Below are 22,734 nucleotides of genomic sequence, written 5' to 3'. Positions count from 1 at the left end.
GAAGCTAACAAAAGAGCTTTTGGGAGAGATGAGAAGAAACTCAGGAATGTGTGCTGTCATGGAAACCAATGGGCTAAGAAGACTTTTAAGGAGGTGAAAGTCTTCTGTTCTGCATGGGCCCTGCAGAGACATCCATCTGAGCAAGCCCTGTCTGGCTCCTGGGAGGAGACCATTGTCCATTAATACTCACTTCTGGGAACTGCCAGTCAAAAGACCGTGATTCCTCCTAATTGTTTCAGGTCTGGCTCATGTTTTTGCATCATCTCAGTGGGCTCTTGTTAGAGACCTTATATTATATAAACTGTGCAGGCAGTATTTCCCTGAACCATTGAATAAGAAGTGAGATTAGTGTGACCCGGTAGCTTATTGAGCAAGAGGGCACTTGGTTTGTCATTCAAACCGAGACACTGTTAAAACTGCAAGAGGATGAGATGTTGCAAGAAGAAGGGGACCCTGGGATTGTCCTCTGCTAATTGGGATGTGTGGTCACCCCAGTGGTTGGCTGCTTCCGACTGCTGTCTTCTGAACATGATTGCTTTGTTCAGGGCTCACAAACCCAGCTCCTATTTCATCTTCACAGAAGCCTCGGTAGGTGAACAACCTGGACCCTCCAACTGTCCTTTGGGGGTGATTGGATGGAGACCTGGGGTGGTGGGGCACAGTGTGTCTTTGGAGTCTTTGTCTAGAGATTTTTTTTCTCCAACCCAGATTCTCACTCAAATCTCAGCAAACGTGGGTCCTTTTGCTGATACTGGCTTTGGCTTCAGAAGGCTGGTAAGAATTTGATAGGCCTTCTATGTAGGTTTCTCTCTTGTCTTTCTGCCAAATCACAGTTGGCCCCACTGGCTTGGCCTGCCTCCAGCATTTTGGCACCAAGACTCATTAAGCCTTTAAGTTCAAGTGAGGACATTTTGACCCACTCTTTTTTTTTTTTTTTTTTTTAGAAAAAAATCTCCAATTAAAAGCTGCTTTTTGTTTGAACGTTGGCCTGGCTTAGGTGGGGACTTAGGCAAGGACTGAGTATCCCCAACAGCCTTCTGTTAGGAAAGAGGTAAACAGATGGAGAACATGGAAGACCAGTGTGCAGGGCTCTCATGAAGAGCAGAATGGACCGTAGTCCTCACCACATAAATAGCCCTTGGTTCCTAATCAAAAGAGGGACTCTTGGCACAGTGGAGGATACTGTTCCCATTCAAACTGTTGTTCAGGCATCAATGACGAAGTCTTCTTGGGGAGCTCTTGTGTGTACTTGAGCATCTTGCATTTAAAACATCCTCGAGCCCACCCATCTTCATTAGTATTTTGTCCATTTAAAATGAGGTAGCCCTTGTCACAACTTCATTTCTCTTAACACATAGTTTCAGATGACACACATCCAGAATGGAATATCTAGAGTCTGTTTTGATGCTTCCCAAAAAAATGTGTTTGAAACTTATTTTTAGCATAATTTTCTTTCAGGAGTCATTTCCTTCCAAAATGTGATTTCCTTCTATCAATCTGTGCCCCAGTAAATATTAGGCGTCTGCAGACCTAAAATCACAGCTTAATATCTCTCCTCCCGGACAAATTGAAAACACATTTATTGAATGATCAATTGACTTTAAAAAAAATAGAACAGCAGGTTTAACTATGAGCTGCTTGGATGAAAGAGGAAATGCCGGCCCACTCTGTGGCCTGCCTGTGGGGTTACATGCTGGATTAGGTTTTGCTTGGATTTAAGAGGATTTATTAGCTCCCTAATTGTATTTTCTTAATAATTCATTTTTTGATTGCCTCCACGGGGCTGTCGGGCTGGGTGGGCCAGCTGCCCACAATGAAATGTGCAACATTCCCATCTCCACCGTTCTCAGGGCTTCCTGGAGAGGACCCCTTTCTTGAATGGCCTACGGAGGGCTTAGTTTGTAAATGATTGCTTTGTAAAGGGAACCCGCAGGAGTGCACTTCTTCCTTGATGTTAGAGGGAGAAGAGAGTGAATGAGAAGAAAAAGTTTAGACTTTATGTCTGAGTGATGGGCTCCAGTGCCCACTTTTCCTTACCCCTCTGTAACTCTGGTGTGGCTTCATCGGGCCTGCTGCCTCCTTCCCACAAGGCAGGACGTGGTTCTAGTTCCTTTGCTGGACACCCCATGTCCCTTACTGTCAGGCTGCAGTGGGTTTCTATTTAGCTTGTACGTGAGTCCCTGAGCTCTGCGGCAGGGGATGGCTGGTTGTTCCTGTTGTCTTTGTGCTTTTCCACTTCACTCTTTACTGCACTTCATCCCAGCCACCTGGGGTGCCGTCTTTCGGGTCCATTTCCATCCCCTTCATTCCTTAAATACACCATTGACACTTTTCCTTCGCATAGCATAGATGTCACCCCTTACTGTACCCTGCACACGGTCCTCTGAGTGTTTTTAGCTGTGATCACTGCACATTCTGAAGTGGAGACAACAAACCTGATTTGTGATGTGTTCTCTCTCTCCCTCTCTTTCTTTTTTGTCCAGTTGAAAGGTATTCTGATTGTGCCTAAAGCAAAGAGTTTGTGTCACGGGTGACACTACTCATGAGGTTGAGTATGTGTTTTAACTTTTTATTAGGTTACAAATTCTTTGAAGTAGTGACGGTGACCATTGGCTTTCTGTTACTGAAACAAAATACCTGAGATAAAGAGGAAGGGTTTAAAAAGAGGAAGGGCTTCGATGGGCTCACAGTTTCAGAAGTTTCTGTCCATGATGGATCGGTCCCATTGTTTCGAGCCTGTGTTGAGACAGCATATCATGGTGGGAGTGCATGGCGGAGGAAGTCTGTTCACCTCATGGTGGCCAGGAAGTGAAAGAGGGGAAAAGGAGAGTCCAGGGACCCCCAGTGAGCAGAAGACCTCTCAGTAGATCCCACTTCTTGAAATTTCTACCATCCTCAACAGGGACACACTGGGGGCCAAGACTTTAGCACATGGTCTTGTGGGGGACTTTCAGATCCTAACTGTAGCAGTGACTCACCCATCTTTGAATGCCTATGGCTTCCACACAGGGCAGGCATTAAATAAGCTTTTTTTAATACTAATTTTTTAGTTATATGGACACAATATCTTTATTTTATTTTTATGTGATGCTGAGGATCGAACCCAGTGCCTCACGCATGCCAGGCGAGCGCTCTGCCACTGAGCCACAACCCCCACCCCATTAAATAAGCTTTTGAAAGAAGAATGGGAAGAAAAATAGGTGAATAGTTTTGAAATTAACAACTTTATAACTAACCAGTAAATCTGTATTAAAATTTTTTTATGTTACTTCAAAATGGAGCATAGACCTAAATGTAAGAGCTCAAACTCTAAAACCTTTAAAGCATAGAAATGCATCTCTGTGACTTGGATTAGGCAATAGTTTTCACATATTGCTTCAAAATTACAACTGAGAAATGAAAAAAATTAGACAAGTTGGATTCTACAAAAATTAAAAATTTTGTCTTGCAACAGATACCATCTCTAACCCACAGAATGGAGATGGTATCATTTGTAATATTTGTAAACCATATATCAGATAAGAGACTTATATCTAGAATATATAAATTATTCTTATAACTCAAGCAAAAAGATAGACAATCCAACTGCAAAATGGAGAGGAGAACTGAATAGACATTTCTCCCAAATAGCTATACAAATGGACCATAGCACATGAAAAGATGCTTAGCATCTTTGGTCTTCAGAGAAATGCAAGTCAAAACCATATGAGGTACACCCACTTGGATGACTATAATAAAAAAGGAAAGCAATAATAAGTGTGGCCTGTATGTGGAGAAATTAGAACATTTATGCATTGCTCATGGGGTTGTAAAATGAGGCAGCCTCTTTGTAAAACACTGGTAGTTCCTGAAAGGTTGAGTGTTAAGTTATCAAATATGACCAAATTATACGCCCAAGTACATGCCCAAGAGAAATAAAAGCACACATCTGTACAAAAACTTGTGCACAGAAGTTTCTAGCAGCATCATTCATAATAGCCAAAATGTGGAAGCACCCAATATCTATCAAGAAGGGTTGGACAGGTAAAAGGTGGTATAGTCATACAATGCAATATGATCTGACCATAAAGAAGGATAAAGTCCCAATACATGCTACGATGCTACGCTGTGGACGAATCTTGAAAGCCTGCTAAGTGAAAGCAATTGGTCACAAAAGACAGCATTACATGATCCCATTGATAAGATATATCCAGGGTAAGAAAATTTATAGAGACAGAAAGTAGATCATGATTTCTTAAGGCTGGGGTTATGGATGGATAAGAAGAGGGAGACAGATACAGGGTTTGGAGTTTCTTTTGGGGGAAAGAAAAATTAATTTGTAATGATGGCTGTATATACACAAAAAGGGATTTAACATTTTTGCTTCAAGACATCTAAAGGGTCACCCAGAAGGGTCCTGTGCTTGTCATTTCTTTACTTTCTAGGAGTATGAGCGTGGTATTATAACTTGCTGTTTTTATTTTAAAACTTGATGGACAACCAATGTGCCATAGACAAGTCAGACTTCTATTCTGTCTACTGCCAAAAAGACATAAAGAAAACTACAAAAATATAAAACATAAAAAGGGACATTCTTTAAGATCAGAAATTATAGCATTTGACAGGAGGGGCGGGGACGGGGGCAAGAGGAGGCACCTTTGCTCAGATCCTGCGTGGCCCCGGATGACAGAGTCTTCACGAGACACTTGAATCCTCCCTAGCCAGAGCCCCTGGCTCAGGACTCTCCACACCTCTAAGCAGAACTGCAGTTCCCAGTGGGCAGCTCGTCCTCTGCCACAGAACAATGTGTGCTGCCCAAGGCAATGGCCACGGAGTTCCCACCCTGTCCCCATCCCACTCATATATTTGCTGGCACAATAGGAGGAAAGATTCAAAGAGACTTTACTGCCTCCTTGGGGGTCAGCCAACTCCCGACTGTCCTTTAGAGGGAACAGGATGACTCCACTGATTCCATCCCTTCTCTCACAGGCCAACAGGAGCTTAACCAAACAGTAACTGGTGGCCACAAACTAGGAAGAAGCCTATCGAGTCTTCGATGATGCAGTTGCTTGAATCCGACTTTAATCTTCATCCTTTGAGAATGATTCAGATTTCACCAGCAACAAATGTTGCAAAATTGTTCATGGGTCCAAAGTCCATTGCTTATTTCATTATTGATTCACTCAGCAAACCAAAGTTGTGACTCTACCAGGTACCGGTCCTTGTACTAGAGCTGGGTTATGGAAAGAATTAACTCTTTGCTTGGTGAGGAAGGTGGACAGATTCTGTAATTTCTGGTAAATAGGGGAGCCAGAGAGTATTGGGACCCAGAAATGGGAGATATGGTCTACCCAAAGAACAGTGCAGTGAGGAGGTCATATTTAAGCTGGGTTTTGTAGGATGAGTAGGAGTTTGTTAAGCCATAGAGGAGTAAGATGTGGCAAAGGCAGGTGGAACAGGAAGCAGCAAGCATGTGAAAGTCCCTGGTTATTAGGAAGGGTCTTTGCTCTTTCAGGGCCAAAGACTAGAAAAAATACCAGGTGAAGAAGACTGGAAATGAGAGGTAGGTGTCAGGTCAGTTTGTTAAAGGGCTTTGAATAGCATGTTAAGGAGTTTCAGAACATCTGGGGAGTGGAAGGCCATCAGCATTCTCTACAGAAGAGCAGTGGGATTAGGTTTGCAGTTGAGAAAAGAACCTGTGGTGGCTGTGGAGTCTTTGCTTTTTGCAGTGCACCCAACACAAATTTATGTGATTCTAAAGCCATGCACTCTGGGAGAAGCAGAGAAGTCTTGCTGTGTCTAGCTCACCTACATCCTGGCTGAGCACATCCTGTTTCCCAAGTTCTTCCAAGTTGCTCATTGAGTTTGCAGGAATTATTTCCCCCTAAACTCAATGTCCCTCACATATCTTTTGTGACTCATGCCCTTTCTGAGATTGTGTCAGCCACCACCGCACCTGGGGAGCCCAGTCCTGTGTGGGTGTCTGGGCTGAGCTGGTAATGGCATGGGTCTTTGAGGACCCTGGAAGAGGGAATAGGAAGTCAATGAGCAGTCCCAACCAGCCCTGGCAGGAGTAGATCTCCTCTCTTTAGGACAGCACAAGGCCTCTGCAGCCCGTGACTCGTCCCCATCACCCTCAGGATGGCAAGTGAGGGGAGAAGACAGGATTCTTGGAAAGAGTTAAAGGACAGCTAGACTTGGCAGAAAATGGCCAGAGCCAGCTGTGGGGGCAGCTATAGTGTAGCAAATTGGAGCATCTTGGGCCTTTCCCTTGTGGGCAGGCAGCCTCCCTTCCTTCCTCCCCATCTCCGCATTCTGTGGCCTTCCCCCTGTTGAGAGACTCCACCTCTGTAGGCCTGCCCTCCCAAACAGCTAACATGATCTCACTCCTGTTCTTTCTTCCCTCCCAGCCTCGTTCTCGCTCAGGCAGGATGATCAGGAGGAGAAATGAGCCACTGGTTGACGCATCAGACTTCCACTTGAGGGAGGGCTGGCTGGAACCTGCGTAGAGGAAATGATGATAGTGTCTGTCCCTATGAAGCATCTGTTGAACGCCAGGCCTGTGCCAAGTGTAGCACGTGCCTCGCGAGTTCAAAGCCAGCCTCAGCCTCTTAGTGAGGCCCTAAGCAACTCAGTGAGAGCCTGTCTCTAAATAAAATACAAAATAGGGTTGGGGATGTGGCTCAGTGGTCAAGTGCCCCTGAGCTCAATTCATGGTATCCCCCAAAACAAAACAAAACAAACCCACTATGATTAGGAGATATTTTGATATTTTGTCCCCATGTAAGGAGGGGGAATCTGAGACTCATAGATTCTGAATACTTCACATAACTTGCCTCGTGAGTTAGAGAGTTGGGATTTGAACCCAGATCTTTGTCTCTAGAGGCTCCTATTACTCTTGGAGTTTTGTGGATCCCAATCCTGGGATCACCCCATCCAAGACTAGATACAGAACAGTTTAGAGCTGCATCTCCATAATTTCACTTTTAAGTGTCTCTCTACCCTCCCAACAGTAAACCCAGCAATAGCTAGGTTTTAACTGTGCAAAAGAAATGCTAATTACCGTCATTTACACATAATTACTACATAGCATAGTGATGATTACACATATCGTTGCCTGTGTCGGAAGAACTTTAGTCTCCGCTTTATTTGGTTGTATTAAATTCTGTTCGTGTGTTGCCAGCTTTTGCGGTTCATTGATCACGTGTGTCATCTTAAACTGGTAGCTTGTAAAAGCAGGGGGGACTCCAAGTAGGAGGTGTTGTGGAAAAGGCAGTTTGGGGGTGAAGGGGTTGGTATCCTGGGCCCTTGGGAGTCTGAGCATCATTGGAAGAAGGAAGGAGCTTGGCCAAAGCCAAGTTTTGGAAGTGGTCAGGTAGGTGCAGTGGGCAGCGTGGGTAAGATGCCAGAGACTGGGGGATTTACCTGTTGAAATGCAAAAAAGTGAAGCATCCTAGGCAAAAGTGTTTTGCTCAGAGTTAGGAACCCAAGTTTGTAATCCCAACTCCATACCTAGGACTCTCACCTCAAAGTGTCTCTCGGTGGCTGTTCCTTGTCTAGATTTGTTAGGCCTCTTCCAGTTCTTAAATTCCATAATTCCTTGACAGTAGGGGTGGTCATGTAAAGGGTCAACGGTGAGAGAGTTTGAAATGGAATCAAAAGGACTCCGAGAGCTTCAGATAACTGTTTTACTGTTCTTTTCTGTGCTTGTAGATTATGTCATCAGGGTTGATATTTTCAGTATTAACCATAGATGTGATCTGTAAGAAGTTATTTCCCTGGGAAATATAGGAAACAAAATTGAGTCAATTTGTTTACAATGCCCTAAATTTTAGCCGTGCTTTCTGCCCATTCCTAACAAGATCCAAAGGGAAGATGCACTCAGGTGTTCAGTTTTGCATTTTTGGAACAGGATTTTCTTGGGCATAGGTTGCCCAGGTAGGATCCCTGCTTACTGGAAAATGACTCTTGGAGAGTTGTGCTAGTTTAAGGTAGAGTTGGCTGTTGTAACTAACAAACTCCTAAATCAGTGGTTTAATACAATGGAAGTGTGTTTCCACTCTTGCATCCCCCAAGTTTGGCAGCAGGGAAGGACAGAGGTAACTCTGTTCCAGGCAGTCATTCAGGGATCCCAGGTAATAGAGACTCCATTCTCTTCACCTGATTTCCAAGGATGTCCTGGGTGTCAGCACCTGACTAGTAAATAGCAAAGAGAGAAAATGGAGAACTGATTGCTTGGGAGGGTTGTTGGGGCCAGGCTTGGGTATGATCATATATTACTTTTGTCCAAACTCCTTTGACCAGAACTCTGTTATACAGCTGCAGTGAATTGCAAAGGAAGCTGGGAATTCAAGCCTAGCTGTGTGCTGGGAATGAAGGAAGGTGATTGGCAAGCTTGTTGACAGTCTGCCACAGGAGCCATGTCACAATGATGAGAACATGGGTGAGCCCTAGAATTCACAGGTTCAGCCCCAACTTCTTAGAATCCCATGTCTACAAAGACCTCCTAACGCTCCCGTGGCCTCTTCTTACATACGATCCAGGCACGTGGCCTAAGTATGGCCTGCCTGTTACGCATTCTGGACAATGCAGAGCATGTCACAAACGTTTGGGAGATATTAATGATGGTGGTTTGTATTCCAACAGTATTTTGTTCATATGAAACCCCTTGGTTCAGATTTTGCTTTCTCCCTTCATTTTAGTAAGTTTTTCTTGACCTCAAGGGTGCGTTCATGTTCCTGGTAGTGCCACGGCAACTCTAAAAAGAAATCTTTAAAAATGACATCTGTAACAGGTTTATGGTCAAGGTTAAAGTGATCACATGCTTAGGTTCAAAAACATGCCATGTTAGATTAAATGAAAGTTCCTATACCTTCATCCAGAGTCCGCAGTCAAACCCAGGAAGTGATCAAGGAAAGCACATGGAAAAACACCACTGAGCCAAATTAAAAGGGACCCAAAGTGGGGCAATTTTGTGATCATTGTTGCCTATCACAGCTGCACAAACCAAGCTAATGAGATGATGATGTAATCCTCTTGTTGTAAAGAACAAAGTGATTTCCCATGAGATAAGCATGAACTTGGTCTAGATAGCCGCTTTGCTCTCTCCAAAACTAGAGGGTAATTATTATTACAATTGAATTTCCAAAGTGCATGATTTGTAGAGTAAGCTCAATTCATTTAGAATTTCCAATCCTTTCAATTTTTTTTGTAACCTTTAATGTTCCTACTATAGGCCCAAACAAATAAGCTGCTCACTGGTATAATTTGCAATGTCTAAATGGTCTCGTATGGTACCTCTGGAGTGATATTCTTAGTACTTGCCTCTTGTGAAGCCATTACGTGGCCTTTGGAAGGGTCTGTACGAAACCAAAGTTCTTTCTTTCAGAAAGGGAATTTGAGATTTTTTTTTTTTAAGTTGTAGGTGGAAAAAAAATCTTTGCTTGGTATTTTGTAACCATTAAACAATGGTTTAGAGGCTGCCATGTGCTAGATATTAGGGTACAAGGAGTTATAAAACGCCATCTGTAGCAGATTCAGAATGTCACCATCATTCCTAACTGTCTCAACCATCATTCTATGAGGAATCCAGTCTTTAATCTTTGCAGAACTATATTCCATACAGTACATATAAACATGTCTTGAATTCACCTTCTTGAAAACTCAGGATGGCCTTGCATTAGGTGGCATGGCAACGAACCACACATGTGCACAGTTTGAGTGAGCATGCTGCCTGAGGGAGAGACCTGGGGTTTCCCGTGCTTTCCTTTACATGCCCAGCACCCCAGCTTCAGAGCACACATCATGCATGCTCCATAAATATTTGTTGAGGACTTGAAGGAACATATGGAATAAGCTTCTGACTTACAAGTCACCGTGTGTTTTAGATTTACAATGTAAGAGTTTTGTATGCACCATTTAATTTATATTAGAAGAAACACATTTATTTTTCTAGCCTTCAATGCTGTTAATTTCTTTCATAATCAAGGGGCATCTAAGACCATAACTTTTCTTGCTCTTTCTGGTTGCTTTTCACCGGCTACATGCTAGGAAAGCTAAATACATTTGTAGATTTGACTCATTTATGTGAGATTTTTTTTTATCCAAAGGTGGCCAGTGAAAGAAATAAGTGAAACTTAGTCTTTGGCAGCTGGAAAATGGAAAAGTTAAACAGCTTGCACTTACCTAGCAAAAAGGGACATGCTCAGTGTGCTAAATGAGAGAACAGGCAAGTTTTCATTTATCAAGAGCTAACGAGAAATCATCCCATTGGATGCTCACCACATTTCTGGATGGGAGGTGAAGGCTTCTTAAATCACCATTTTATTAAAGGCAGAACTGTGACCCTGATCAAGTGACTCCCCAATAACTTGTAGCTATTGAGTATTGATTGGATTTACCTGGTAAAACTCAGACTGTTGACTCCAAGTTCACTTCCCTTCCTCTTCCTCAGGCCGAGTCCTATATGTTATTTGTGATATTTGTTTATTTATGCTTTCTGATACCTGTGATCTCTAGTAAGCATGAATTTTCTGTAAGTATATAATTATAATTGTGTTTTTTTAAGTAACTATTCACATATGATGATGTTTTGAAAATATAAGTCGGATCATCTCAGTCTCCTTTGTAAACAGCTTCTCATACTTCACATTAAACTTCGGGGGAAAAAACTAGATGCCTTACCTGCGTCTGGCTCTCTCTTTTACTTTGACCCTTGTGTCATAGATCTCTTTCTTCTACTGATGGTGCTATGTGGACCTTCTGATCATCCCTTGGTAACCAAGCCCACCCTCTTGCCCTCATTCCCCTCTTTGGCTAATATCTTTGTATCATTCAACTTTTTTCTTAAATGTTCCATCCCCAGAACAGCCTTCTGATCACCCCGTAAAGGCAAGACCCACGTGGCCCATCGTTGTGCTGATCTTTTCAGTGCTCGCTCATGCTGTCTGAAATTCCCTACTGTTCATTTGCTTATTTTTTTTTCTTTCCTCATTCCTCACCTACTCACCAGTACCAAGATGATGAATTCCAAAGGACAAGAACTTTGTTCACCATTCTGCACCCTTTCTGTGCCTAGAATGGTGTGCAATACATACCTCTTGGCAAAGCACTTGACCAAGGATCACTGGATCCATAAATGTCTAAACCAGATCCTCCTACCTGGCCCACATGTCTTCCACATTTTTATCTTTGTCCTCTGTGATTCCTTGTGGTGACGTTGTAGACATCTGTAGATGGAACACAGGTCAGATGTGTTTTAAGTTGCCATCCCCCAAGTCTTTCTCTTCTGTTTTCCTTTTATTCCTCCCTGATGTATTATGTTTGGTGCAATTTGTTTTGAGTTGTGCTTTGAAATCACGTACTGAAGCTGGACTCTCTCAAGCACCACATTGTGGTATTATTGTTTGGATATGAAGTGTCCCCCCAAGACTTATGTGTGGAAGGCTTGGTTCCCAATGCAACAATGTTCAGAGGTGGGGATTTGGAGAAAGTGATTGGATCCTGAAGGCTCTCACTTCACCAGTCAGTTAATCCACTGGAGGATTCTTACTTGATGGCATTATCGGGAGTTGGTAGAAACTGTAGGCTACGGGGCCTAGTTGGCAAGAGTAGGTTACTGGGGGAGGGCCCTGAAAGCTATAACTTGTCCTGAGTGCCAACCCCCCAACACACACACAGTCTCCTTCCCGCCTTTTCTCTGCTTTTATTGCCATAAACTAAGAGTTTTCCTTTGCCATGCCTTTCCACCATGATGTTCTGCTTTGCCTAAGGCCCAAACCAAGGAAGCCAACAGACCATCAACTGAAACCTCTGAAGCCATGAGCCAAAATAAATCTTTCCTCCTTTAAATAATTTCTTTCATATATCTGTCACAGTGGTGAAAACTAACACGTGTGGTATAAAATGACTGGCCTAAGGTATGAAGAACGTGCCAGCCATGCTGCAGACTAGCCCGGCATGCCTCTTGGGACATAGTCAACATCTGTTTGCGGCTCAATTTTTTTCTTCTACAGAATTGGGAGAGTAATATATGACCAATATTTTTGGGTGATGTATATCTCAGAAGGTAGATAAATATAAAATATCATCCCTGGAATCATCACTTTAAAGCATGTCATCAATAGTTTTTGATGTTGTTGTTTTGTTTGTTTTTGTGAGATGGGATTGAACCCAGAGGCACTCTACTACCACTGAGCCACTTCCCCAGTTTTGGGGTTTTTTTCTTTGGTGGTGCAGAGGATTGAACCCCACAGCCTGGAACAAGCTAAGTAAGCTCTCTACCACTGAGCTACACTCCCATCCCCCCCCCCTTTTTTAAAAAATTCTTTTAAAAAAGAATTTTTCTTTGAGATAGGGTCTCACTAAATTGCCAAGGCTGGCCTTGAACTTGGAATTCTCCTGTCTCAGCCTCCCAATTTGCTGGAATTATAGGTACACCACTGCACCCAGCTCATCAATATATTTTTATTGAAAATATGTATATTTTAAATTTACATAGAGAGGCAATAGTAGTTTTTAATAAAATTGTAAGAGAATATTATTGACTCTGACTTATAGCCCTATTGTTGAATAGCTCCTCTGTTTCCTAATATATACAAAAAATGTCCTCAGTTTAATGCAAAATACAAAATGAGCAGGTGTTGGTCATTTCTATGACATGAATTCAAAGTTATCTTTTCTTGTTGTGTACTGTAAACTCTACAGAATTGGAAGAGTGTTTACATGAAAAAAAATTCTGCTGCCTTGATTTTAAAAATATTCTAGATAAGAGCGCTGTTGCTTTTTGTTTTTTAATTTATGGTAAAACATTTTCGAGATAGCAGAATTTTTTGTTCTTTTAATTAAGGTCTAGAATTATAGTTTTATTTATTTTTACAACTTCATGTGACACAGAGAATTCTGCCAGATAAATATAATTCTATGAAAGATGAATACAATGAAATATTTAAGATGTTTTAAAAATATAAATGTCAATAAAAAGTGGGTTGAGGGAGCCATTGTTACTAAAAATATTAATATGTTCCTTAGATATAGAGGAGGAAAAGGTGCCTCTTGAAAAAAAAGAATGTTTAAATTATGAATTTGAGAATAGAATGTTTTGTTATTTTTTTCTGCTTTGACTAACTAGCAGCAAGGGTTAGTATCTGGTATGAACAGTATTGCATTTAAGTTTAAAAATAAAAAATTATTAGAGTGGTCCATTTAAATGCTGTGAATTGAATTCCTATAAAAGAATGCTTACAAACACAGAAACATTTGTGGAGAACGCCAGTTCTGTGTTGGCTTCTTATATATTTTACCTCTTTTTTTTTCCCCTTTCTTTTAAAGACTTTTTTCTTCTTCTTTTTTATTTATATAAAACAACGGAATGCATTACAATTCTTATTACATATATAGAGCTCAATTTTTCATATCTCTGGTTGTATACATAGTATATGCACACCAATTCATGTACTTTGGATAATAATGATCATGACATTCAACCATCATTAATTACCTCTTTTAAGCCACATTGACACTTGTGAAATTGGTTTCATTAAACTTCTACATTAGAGTGGAGAAAACTGAGGTGAGTGGACTTGTCCAAAGTAAGACCCCTAGTGAATTTGGGCAGCTGGACTCCAGAGCCAGGACTCTCACTCCCTCTGACAGCCCTCCTGTGTTCTATTAAGGATGTGGGTCATATGCACTGATAAGACACACTCTCCAAGGTCAAATTGTGTAACCTCCAAGACATGCAGTCCATGACCATAGGGTCTGCATCTGTGGATTCAAACAAACAAAATCAAGAATATTTAAAAAATTACATCAATACTGAACTTGATCAGACTTTCAACTATTTACATAGTATTTACCTTGTGTTAGGTATTATAAGTAATCTACAGATGATTTAAAGTACTATGGAGGGAGCTGGGCACAGTGATGCACACCTGTAATCTCAACATCTTGGGAGGCTAAGATAGGAGGATTAAAAGTTTGAGGCCAGCTTTACTTCAAAAATTTTTGTCTCAAAAATAAAATAAAACAGGTCTGGGGCTATTGCTCAGTGGTAGAGTGCCCATGGGCTCAATTCCTAATACCACTAAGCAAGCAAATAAAGTACATGTGACAGTTGTGTAGGTCATATGCAAATAGTATACCATTTTATATAAGGTACGGAGCAATCTATGACTTTGGCATTTGAGAGGATCCTGGAACTAATCCCCCATAGATACTAAGGGGTGACGATATTGTTAAAACAAAGCATAGGACAGTGTGTACTATATGCTACTGGCTTTTTTTTTTTTTTTTTAATTATCTGTGTTTTGAAGTTATCTTCTGGAAAGTCTTTCAGACTGCCTTCAGGGAATAGGCTGTGTGGGGTCCTGTGGGACAGAGTGGCAGCAAGTTCTACATTTTGCTGTAGGTCTTTTTGATTCCTTTTGATTTCTTAACACTGTCCATGAATATTATTTAAAAATTTAGTTTAAATGACACTAATAAGAACTAATGAGAAAAGTAATATATCCTAGGAATTCTGTATATGTGAAAACTTGGCTTGGGAGACATCATGTCTCCCTGTGTATCTTATACTGGAAAAATGGGAAATCAGCACCACCCAAGAGAGTGTACTGGTCCAAGACACGTGGGTGCTGGACCTGACTGGGCCACTGATCTGGATCACCAACACCAGGTCTCAGTTTTCTGAGGTGTAAAATGGGAAGCAAGGATAAATTCCCTTCCAATTTGAAAAACCAACAACTCCAAATTAAGTTATAACAAAGTATTTTTTGAAAAGATTAAATGTGTGGTTAAAACAGCATCTTGGCTCTCAGGAACAAAAAGGCACACGCTCACTCTAACTCTTACATGTTGGGGACAGCATGCTCGACTTTCAGTGAAAGATGCCAGGAATAGATAATTAATCTTTGATACAAAAGTAGAATATTCTGTCTGTTACAACCATAGTAGGGACATTTCTAAATATATTGATATGTAATGATGTCAAAACTGTTTCCAAGAATTCTGTTACTGACCTATGGAAATCTATCAAACCCAAGTCCTTCATAATTTACTATATTATTGGATTACATAAATTATAATAGAAGTCAGCAAACTTCTTTAAAAAAACAGATTAAAAATTTTATATTTATGGACTATGTGGTCTCCATTGTGACTATCAAACTCTGCTGTTGTAGCACAAATATAGCTTTAAATAATAGGTTCATGAATGGGCATGGCTGTATTCCAATAAAACTTTATTAAAAAACAAACAGGCGTTCTGCCACCTTGGCCTATAGTTGTAACCTGCAGATTGAATTTAATTAAACTCTTGCCCTAAGTTTCTGTTTGCATGGTATCCTGAGATAAGTTACTATTGTCTTATTCTTTTTTAAAAATATTTTTTAGTTGTAGTTGGACATAGTATCTTTATTTATTTTTACGTGGTGCTGAGGATCGAACCCAGCGCCTCACAGATGCTAGGTGAGCACTCTACCGCTGAGCCACAACCCCAGCCCCAACTGCCTTATTCTTGAATGTGGAAATGCTTCCTTTCTGCAACCCCTTACTTTTGATTATTCCTTTATGAATAATCTGCTTTGCCACTACCTCCCTCCAGCCTGTTACCCTGATGCCCCCCCATTTTAGTTTTACAACTTGCCTTTCTTATTTCTCTTCACTCTGAATTTATATTTCCTGAAGACAAACAGTTATAGTTGTTCCTCTTATATTCCTTTGTTTGTGTTGCTGTTTTTACATGATTTCAACATTATCCTCAAAGTCTTAGGCTCTAATATCTTTTGTATTTAGGGAATTGTGGACAGCCTTGTTGAAAATCTTTAGTATTTGATTTGTTAACCTCTTACTAAATATAGCCCTCCCTTTTTAAGTGAAGCTCAACCACATTTAATAAGCCACTCTCCTTAAAGAGCAAATAGGGTCTGTAGTCAGAATTCGTCTTGGTAAATCACTTGCAAAGATATATGTTGATCTCTGAACTTGGTGAAGAGATCCCTGCCTTAGCTAGGAGAATTAGCAGTAAGACTTACCTACCTTGTAATACCTGGCTTTGATTCTAGACAATTTCCTTGTCCATTCCCCTGAATCCCCTCCTCGTCTCTCCCCTCTCTTCTCTCCTAACATTTTCAAAATGTAAAACTTCACCTGCCTTGGACAAACTTGATATTGGCAAAGCTCTTTATTTATATGCATGAAGACTGATAGATTATTGAGATTTACTACATGCTTTAAATTCACTGTTTTTCCTATTCAGCATTTAGCTGTAGCCCCGGATAAAGGTGATTTGTGTGATCCATCTTGCTTTATGTCTCACTTGACATTCTGCCTTTTTCATGACAGGTTGCTGAATGCTATAAAGCCTGGACTTGTTAAAAAGATCAATAGATTGCCTACCCCCATTGCAGGATTGGTGAGTATCCAGAATGGAGATTTATTTTCCAATATTCCTTTGCTCTAACCTAAGGGTCATGACAGTACCATTTATTACAGTCCTCTCCTGCAATATATATTCTACTTGAATGAGAGCGCATTGAATCCATTAAACTAAGAGTTCACTTAAAAATGAAAAATTCCAGTGATGTCTAAGTGGCATCTTAATCTCTGTTTGTAGTTTTCCCATGAGTGATAAAGTCCTTCAGTCTTAAAGAGGTAAATTTGTTTTGGGGTAAGAGGCTGATAATTGGATTGACCCCAGGGGAGGAATGTGATTTTAATTACATTTTCTCATTCCAGTGCTCCCCCCTGCATTCCCCTGCAGTGGAGGGGAGAGGAGAAAGAGACTTTCAAGAGAAACAGCCTCTTCATAATAAATGGCTGTTTTCAATATCAGAAATCTACTTGGGATTAAATACCACCATTCTAAGTATTCATAGACCAATTATGTGTTGACAACTATTCTAAAGACATCATGGGGCACTAAAGTGATCCGTTGTCATCTGGAGAACTGTTGGAGTAGTGCCCTCACCCTTCTGAACCCTCCCATGGGACTGCTATAGAACTCATATGTTTACATGTGGTCCGAAGCAAGAGGGTTTTCTCTAGCATTATGATGTTTCATAATTCTTGGCAACTGATTTTAATTATTTGATTGATGTTGCCTCCTGATTAGAAAAAGGAAAAAGTTAGAAGGTTGGGAAGACAACCCAATTTTAATTCTGGAAGGAACTTGGTACACACATGCCCACACATACACGTGTATATGCATACGAGTACACAAAGCAGAGGGTGTGTATGGCCTGGTAATGATTCACTGACTGCTTCCCTTATGATTGCCTTCTCTGTGTGTGTGTGTGTGTGTGTGTGTGTGTGTGTGTGTGTGTGTGTTTGCAGAAAACAATGAGAAAAATGTCAAGAATTCAGGCAGGATCCTACATAGACCTTGCTGATTGTTTTATAGTTTCTTAGCCGTGTCACGATGACTAATTAAAATGAGATGTGACAAAAAACTATTGTGCTTGAAAACTGTGGGGGTTCTGGTAGGAAGGCACATGGTATGAGCAAGTTTCTTCATTTTAAAAATTGTGATTTCTGTGGACGCATTTGATTTCTGATGTCAGTTGGTCGTGAGTTGGTGATTTATCATTAAAAACTGCTCTAATTTTATTTGTCAGATTTGTGTAGCCAAGTAAGTTAATACATAGATAGATGGTTACATAAGTCAATTTAGGAGGAATGAATTTGAATAATTTTGTAATGTAAATAACATGAATATTATAGACATTCACATTAGAATGTACACACACTCATTAGTTTAGAACCTTTTATTAAATCCATCTCTTTCAAATGTTGAAGCCTTGGTCTTCATGATTCTGACAAATTCCTGTTTGGCTCCAAGCTTGGGGCAGTCCCTGACCTTGGAACGTGGGTGTTTAATATTACAGGAGCACAACTTGCAGCTTAAAGTCAAAAAGCGGCCCCGGGGGGAATCCTTGTGAACAGAAGCAGGTAGTTCTGCATCCAGTAGCTGAGAGGGAAAGGATTTTGAAAGCTTAACTTAAAATGTGAGTCACAAATGATTTTAGTAAAATTAAGGGTTTGCGATGTGTGCAATTTATCATTGTATTATTACTTCTTTCTTTTTTAATAGACCTTTTTTTGTTTTAATATGTGATACATGAGAATTGAACCCAGTGCCTCACACATGCTAGGAAGTCCTCTACCACTGAGCCATGTCCCAGCCCCGTATTGTTTCTTATCATAGATCAAATACTGTCCTTTTCATGTTGTCTTTGAAGCAGTCAAACAATCTGATGCAAGCCAGCAAGGGGGCCTCTGTTGCTTTCTTCCCATTTCCATATTTGACCCAAGTCAGCGTTTCCCACCAAGTGCTCTCGGCTGAACTCTAGACCTGGAGATCTGTCTATTGGACAGCTCCATCTGAATGTCCCTCAGGCCCTTTGGACAGCATATTCAGACGAGACTCAAATGACCATTCCCGCCCAATGTCTGCAGGCATCTAGACATGCAATCAACTCGACTCTGTCTACTTGTCTACATTTCCTTGGCCACTGTCCTATAGCAGACGATCCTCATCTTTTTTTTTTTCTTTTTGCTGTACTGGGGATTGAATCCAGGTCCTTGCACATACTAGGCAAGCACTCTCCCCCTGAGACACATTGCCAGTCCTGTCTCATCTCCTGCCTGGACTGCTCCAGTTGACTCGTTGTTCCTCAAATGCTACTCACTCCCATGTTATGATGCCTTTTTACATGACAGTCCTTATGCGTATGATCCTGTCCTCCTCCTCTTCTTGACCAAATCCTATTCATTTATCAAGCTCTTACACAAAACCACCTCTGAAACCTTGAGTATTTGTGGACTATTATGATCTTTCATTATAGAGTACAGATAGCATCCCCTGAAATACGAGAAAATGAGTTAATCCATGAAAGAGATGAAAGCCAGCTGTGTTTGAATCAACTTTGGAGAATAATATTTTGAATAACTGTTAATAATTGGAAATTAAAAGTCAGCAAATGGATTATTTCATGTTAAGACACTGTGGCTATAAGTAGTTAATGGGCCATGATCAATTTGCCAATACCTATCATGGGCCCAAATGACATATGGTGTCCAAGTGATGCACTAAGAAATCATAATTTGGAAGAAACCATCTGACAGTTCCAAATCCAGGGACAAACTGCAAAACAGCTGGCCTCTATTCTTTAACATGTCAGTGTCAATAAAGGTAGCTCCCCATCCCAAAGGCAGGAAAACTGTTGAAGACTAAAGGTGACCAAGGATAGTAAAAGACAAGGTTGATCTTTGTTTGAGAAAAAGCAACTACAATAGACATTATTGGGACAATTGAGGAATTTGAATACTAGTTGAATATTTGGTGACAGTACTCTCTCAGTGTCTTGCATGTGATCCTACCCTTGTGTATACAGAGGGTATTCTTGATATTACAAGGTACCCAAATTGAATTATTTAGAGATGAAATGTAAACAATGACATTGGACCATGTGTATGTGTTTAGAATTTTAGCAAAAATGTCTGTCTATAATATATAATTTTATGTAAACATGGAGACAGAGATGGAAGGAAGGAAACATGGTAAAATGTGAGATTTCAGTGAGGGACATACATGTGTCATGGTACTATTCTTGCAACACTTTTGGTAAATTGGAAATTTTTCAATATAAAAAATTGGAGATTCAAAGGCATTAATTCTCTTTGGGGGGGGTCCAAGAACTTCAAATATAAGTGATAGTTTGCAGATTCAGGTTAGTAGAGATGCAGTCCTTTGTGTGATGTATTTTCTTCTTTCTGATCCTTATGACAGGCAGGGAAGGGCAGACAGAGAACACTTCAAATGCATCTAAAGACTTGGAGGTTGGTTTGTACTTTGTCAGAGGTTCGACAGGCCACTGACCATCTATTGATCAAGAAGTTCTCAGCATCAGATCTGAGAAGTGAAGCAGGAAGGTTTGATGTGCCCGGAGCCCACGCTTGTGTGCCTTAATGGCTCGGTGTTGAGAAGCCAATCCATTAAGATGGCTCAGCTGCTTGACTTGAAGATAAATAGAAAAGTGTGTTTGCGCATAGCAATCCCAAATTATAAACACCTGTAGATTTACAAAAGCATGAATAGGTGTATTTTAGCCCCTGTGGTTACAAAGAATTCAGGGGTGAAGGTGTTAAAACAAAGTAGTTGAAAATCATTTCCTGGCAAGAATGCAAAGACCTGAATCGGGGTCTGTGTTTCCTCTGTAACGACTGCTGACATCTGAAGCCGCGTGGTGAGTGCCTACAGATGCTGCATTCTTTTTTAGGTGTGAGTGATCCTGCTAGCTGTTGCCAGAGAGAAAGACCTCAAATTTAGGTCTTGGCATAGTAAGGACTTTTTAAAAAGCTGCCCTTCTGCCGGCCAACTCGTCAGCATTGCACAATCGAGTTACATCCTGAAACTCCATGAAATGCTCATTACAGATCATGCTACGGTGTTGTTTAATCCCAAATCCTTGCTGACCACAGGAGTTTGGGGATTAAGCTTTTTCTTGCTGGGATTTTGATTCTGACAACCATTCGCATGCACGCAGGTGCGGTGCAATTGGAAATAGATGATATTTGGGGATTCTGCCCTCTAGTGCGGAAACTTTCTAGAGCTGTCATGAAATATTTGATTGATCTTACACGTGAATCCATGAGGATGAACGTGATCTGAGAAAAAGAGAATTTTTTCAGATGGCAGGTCACCTTAGATGTATTTATTTTATAAATGAAGACGTGCGTGTCCTTTAGGGAAGAGTTATTTGCCCAAGATGAGACCAATAGTAAAAGCCGAGGTGAATCGCACACCAAGGCTGCCCTCTCCTTGCTTGTTACATATCCAGGTGTTCCCAGAGGGAGACAGAACACATGTTAATACCAGGTTAATTTACCTTTTGTGAGAAGGAGGGGAAAGCAAAGACTAAAGACTACTTAATAAGTTGCTCTTTCTATCTGTCTCTCCTCTCTCTTTTGGCCAATAGTCCCAAAGTATCTTTCTGTGAAATGCCATGCTTCACGAAATGCCCTTAGCCTGATGAATGGTGGAAATTTGACTCTCACTGAAGCTCAACAGAGCAGGAATGTGACTGGTTTCTGAATTAGCCTACCATCTAGTAACCTTAACTCACCCAGAAATGGATTTTTGTGGAAAAAAAAAAAAGATGTATTTTTCTTTCATCCAAGATAACCTTTCATAGACAGATCTGAGCTCCCTAAAATGGATCAAAATGTAAATTTCCATAAATTCTGTGGACCTTCGGAAGCTTTCAGAAGGTATCTGCTTTATTGGATGAAACGGAGGGCAGAGCAGTTGACGTTTCATTGATTGAGGGAGGGAGGAGTGGAAGTGGTACAGGGCTGTCGAGATTTCCACATTATGAGAGGATTAAAAATATCGTTTTGGACAAAAGGTAGATACACAAAACTGTCGAAAGCTGGGTAACTGGAGGGCAGAGCCTTTATGTGAGTCTCATCTTTTTAGGAACAGGCAGTTCCTTTGGGTTCTGTCCTCTGCCTCTGTCTCTCTTCCAGTCAAAATTATTATTTTAGGCCACAAGGGAGGCAAAACAGGTGATGAGAGAGGCCATAGGTTTTGCTACTATAGTGATACCCATCATATATTAAGTGCCTAATATGTGCCAGATACAAGGCTAGACTGTCCTTCTTAATCTTTGCAGTAGCCCCTGAATGTTGTCATTGCCCTACTCTCAGGATGTCCTTTCATAAGCAGACCTTAGATTTTTTTTTGGGGGGGGGTACTGGGGATTGAATCCAAGGGTGCTTAAGCACTGAGCCACATCTCCATCCCTCTTTGTTTTTTATTTTGAGACAGAGTCTCCTTAAGTTATTTAGGGCCTTACTAAACTACTGAGGCTGGCTTTAAACTTGCAATCCTCCTGCCTCAGCCTCCCAAGCCACTGGGATGACAGGCATCTAAGTGCCACTGCACCTGGCCCTTGGATGGTTTTAGGAGACTACCCTTTTAATTTCATATCTTTTAACTTAATCAAGTTGAGGCCTGGGCCTACTTTAAAAGGCCTGAAATGTAATATTTCTGCTATCACCCTGTGACATCATACTCCATGTGGCTACACCTCAAGCATTGCAGTCAATGAAACACCAGTCTAACAACCAATAACGATAAGAAAGCATTAAAAACCTTTGCTGCAATTTTTTCTTAGAAATCATAATAATTTCACTTATAACATTCAGCAAAATTTCCTAAAATGCCCTCCCCTGTCTCTTTTCCTCTTTCTATTTACACAGTACAAACACAGTCTCTCATGAGCATGCACAGCAAACTTGCCAGCCCCTGCAAACCTTTCCCTATTTGCAGCAACACCACACCCCCAGACTCACACTGTGCTAGCTCTTACCTTTCTTGCATCTTATCTTTTTCTTTGCTATTACTGCCGGTCTCTTGCTGCGTTAGTCGGTTCAGCTAGACGAGCTCTTCTTGTCCATGATTTTTGTTCTGGACAACACAGCTGCAGGGACAGGAGGACACAGAATCTCAGTCAGGAGTAGGAGAGAAAGAGAGGCTCAGAACACCATAATTAGGCAGCCCTAGAGGTTGCTGGACTCTTCTTCAGGTGATAAGTCAGAACTAGTAGCTGGTGAGATTCTTTGTGAAGGAAGCACATTTCACTGAAGGAAATGAATAGATCTTGAGAAGCATCTCAGCCAAAACTGAATTTAATGACACACTTTCCTTTACCCTCTTTGCCGGACACAGCGTGAGAGAGCTCAGCTGTGTCCCTA

At 41.0% G+C, this 22,734-nt stretch overlaps 1 protein-coding gene across 16 annotated transcripts in view; it reads left to right on the top strand.

The window, feature by feature from the left end:
* The window catches only part of Limch1 (LIM and calponin homology domains 1), a 313,082-nt gene that overhangs the window by 132,858 nt on the left and 157,490 nt on the right, over window positions 1–22,734 (top strand). For all 16 annotated transcript variants that reach the window (XM_026387247.2, XM_026387242.2, XM_026387234.2 and 13 more), the window contains exon 3: window positions 16,321–16,390. In XM_026387247.2, coding sequence (XP_026243032.1) covers window positions 16,321–16,390 — 70 coding nt within the window. The remainder of the gene's footprint in view (window positions 1–16,320; window positions 16,391–22,734) is intronic.

The sequence above is a fragment of the Urocitellus parryii genome, chromosome 10 (genome assembly GCF_045843805.1).
Source record: "Urocitellus parryii isolate mUroPar1 chromosome 10, mUroPar1.hap1, whole genome shotgun sequence".
NCBI lineage: Eukaryota > Metazoa > Chordata > Mammalia > Rodentia > Sciuridae > Urocitellus > Urocitellus parryii.
Note: the sequence above shows the minus strand (reverse complement) of the source record. Positions and strands in the feature narration are given on the sequence as shown.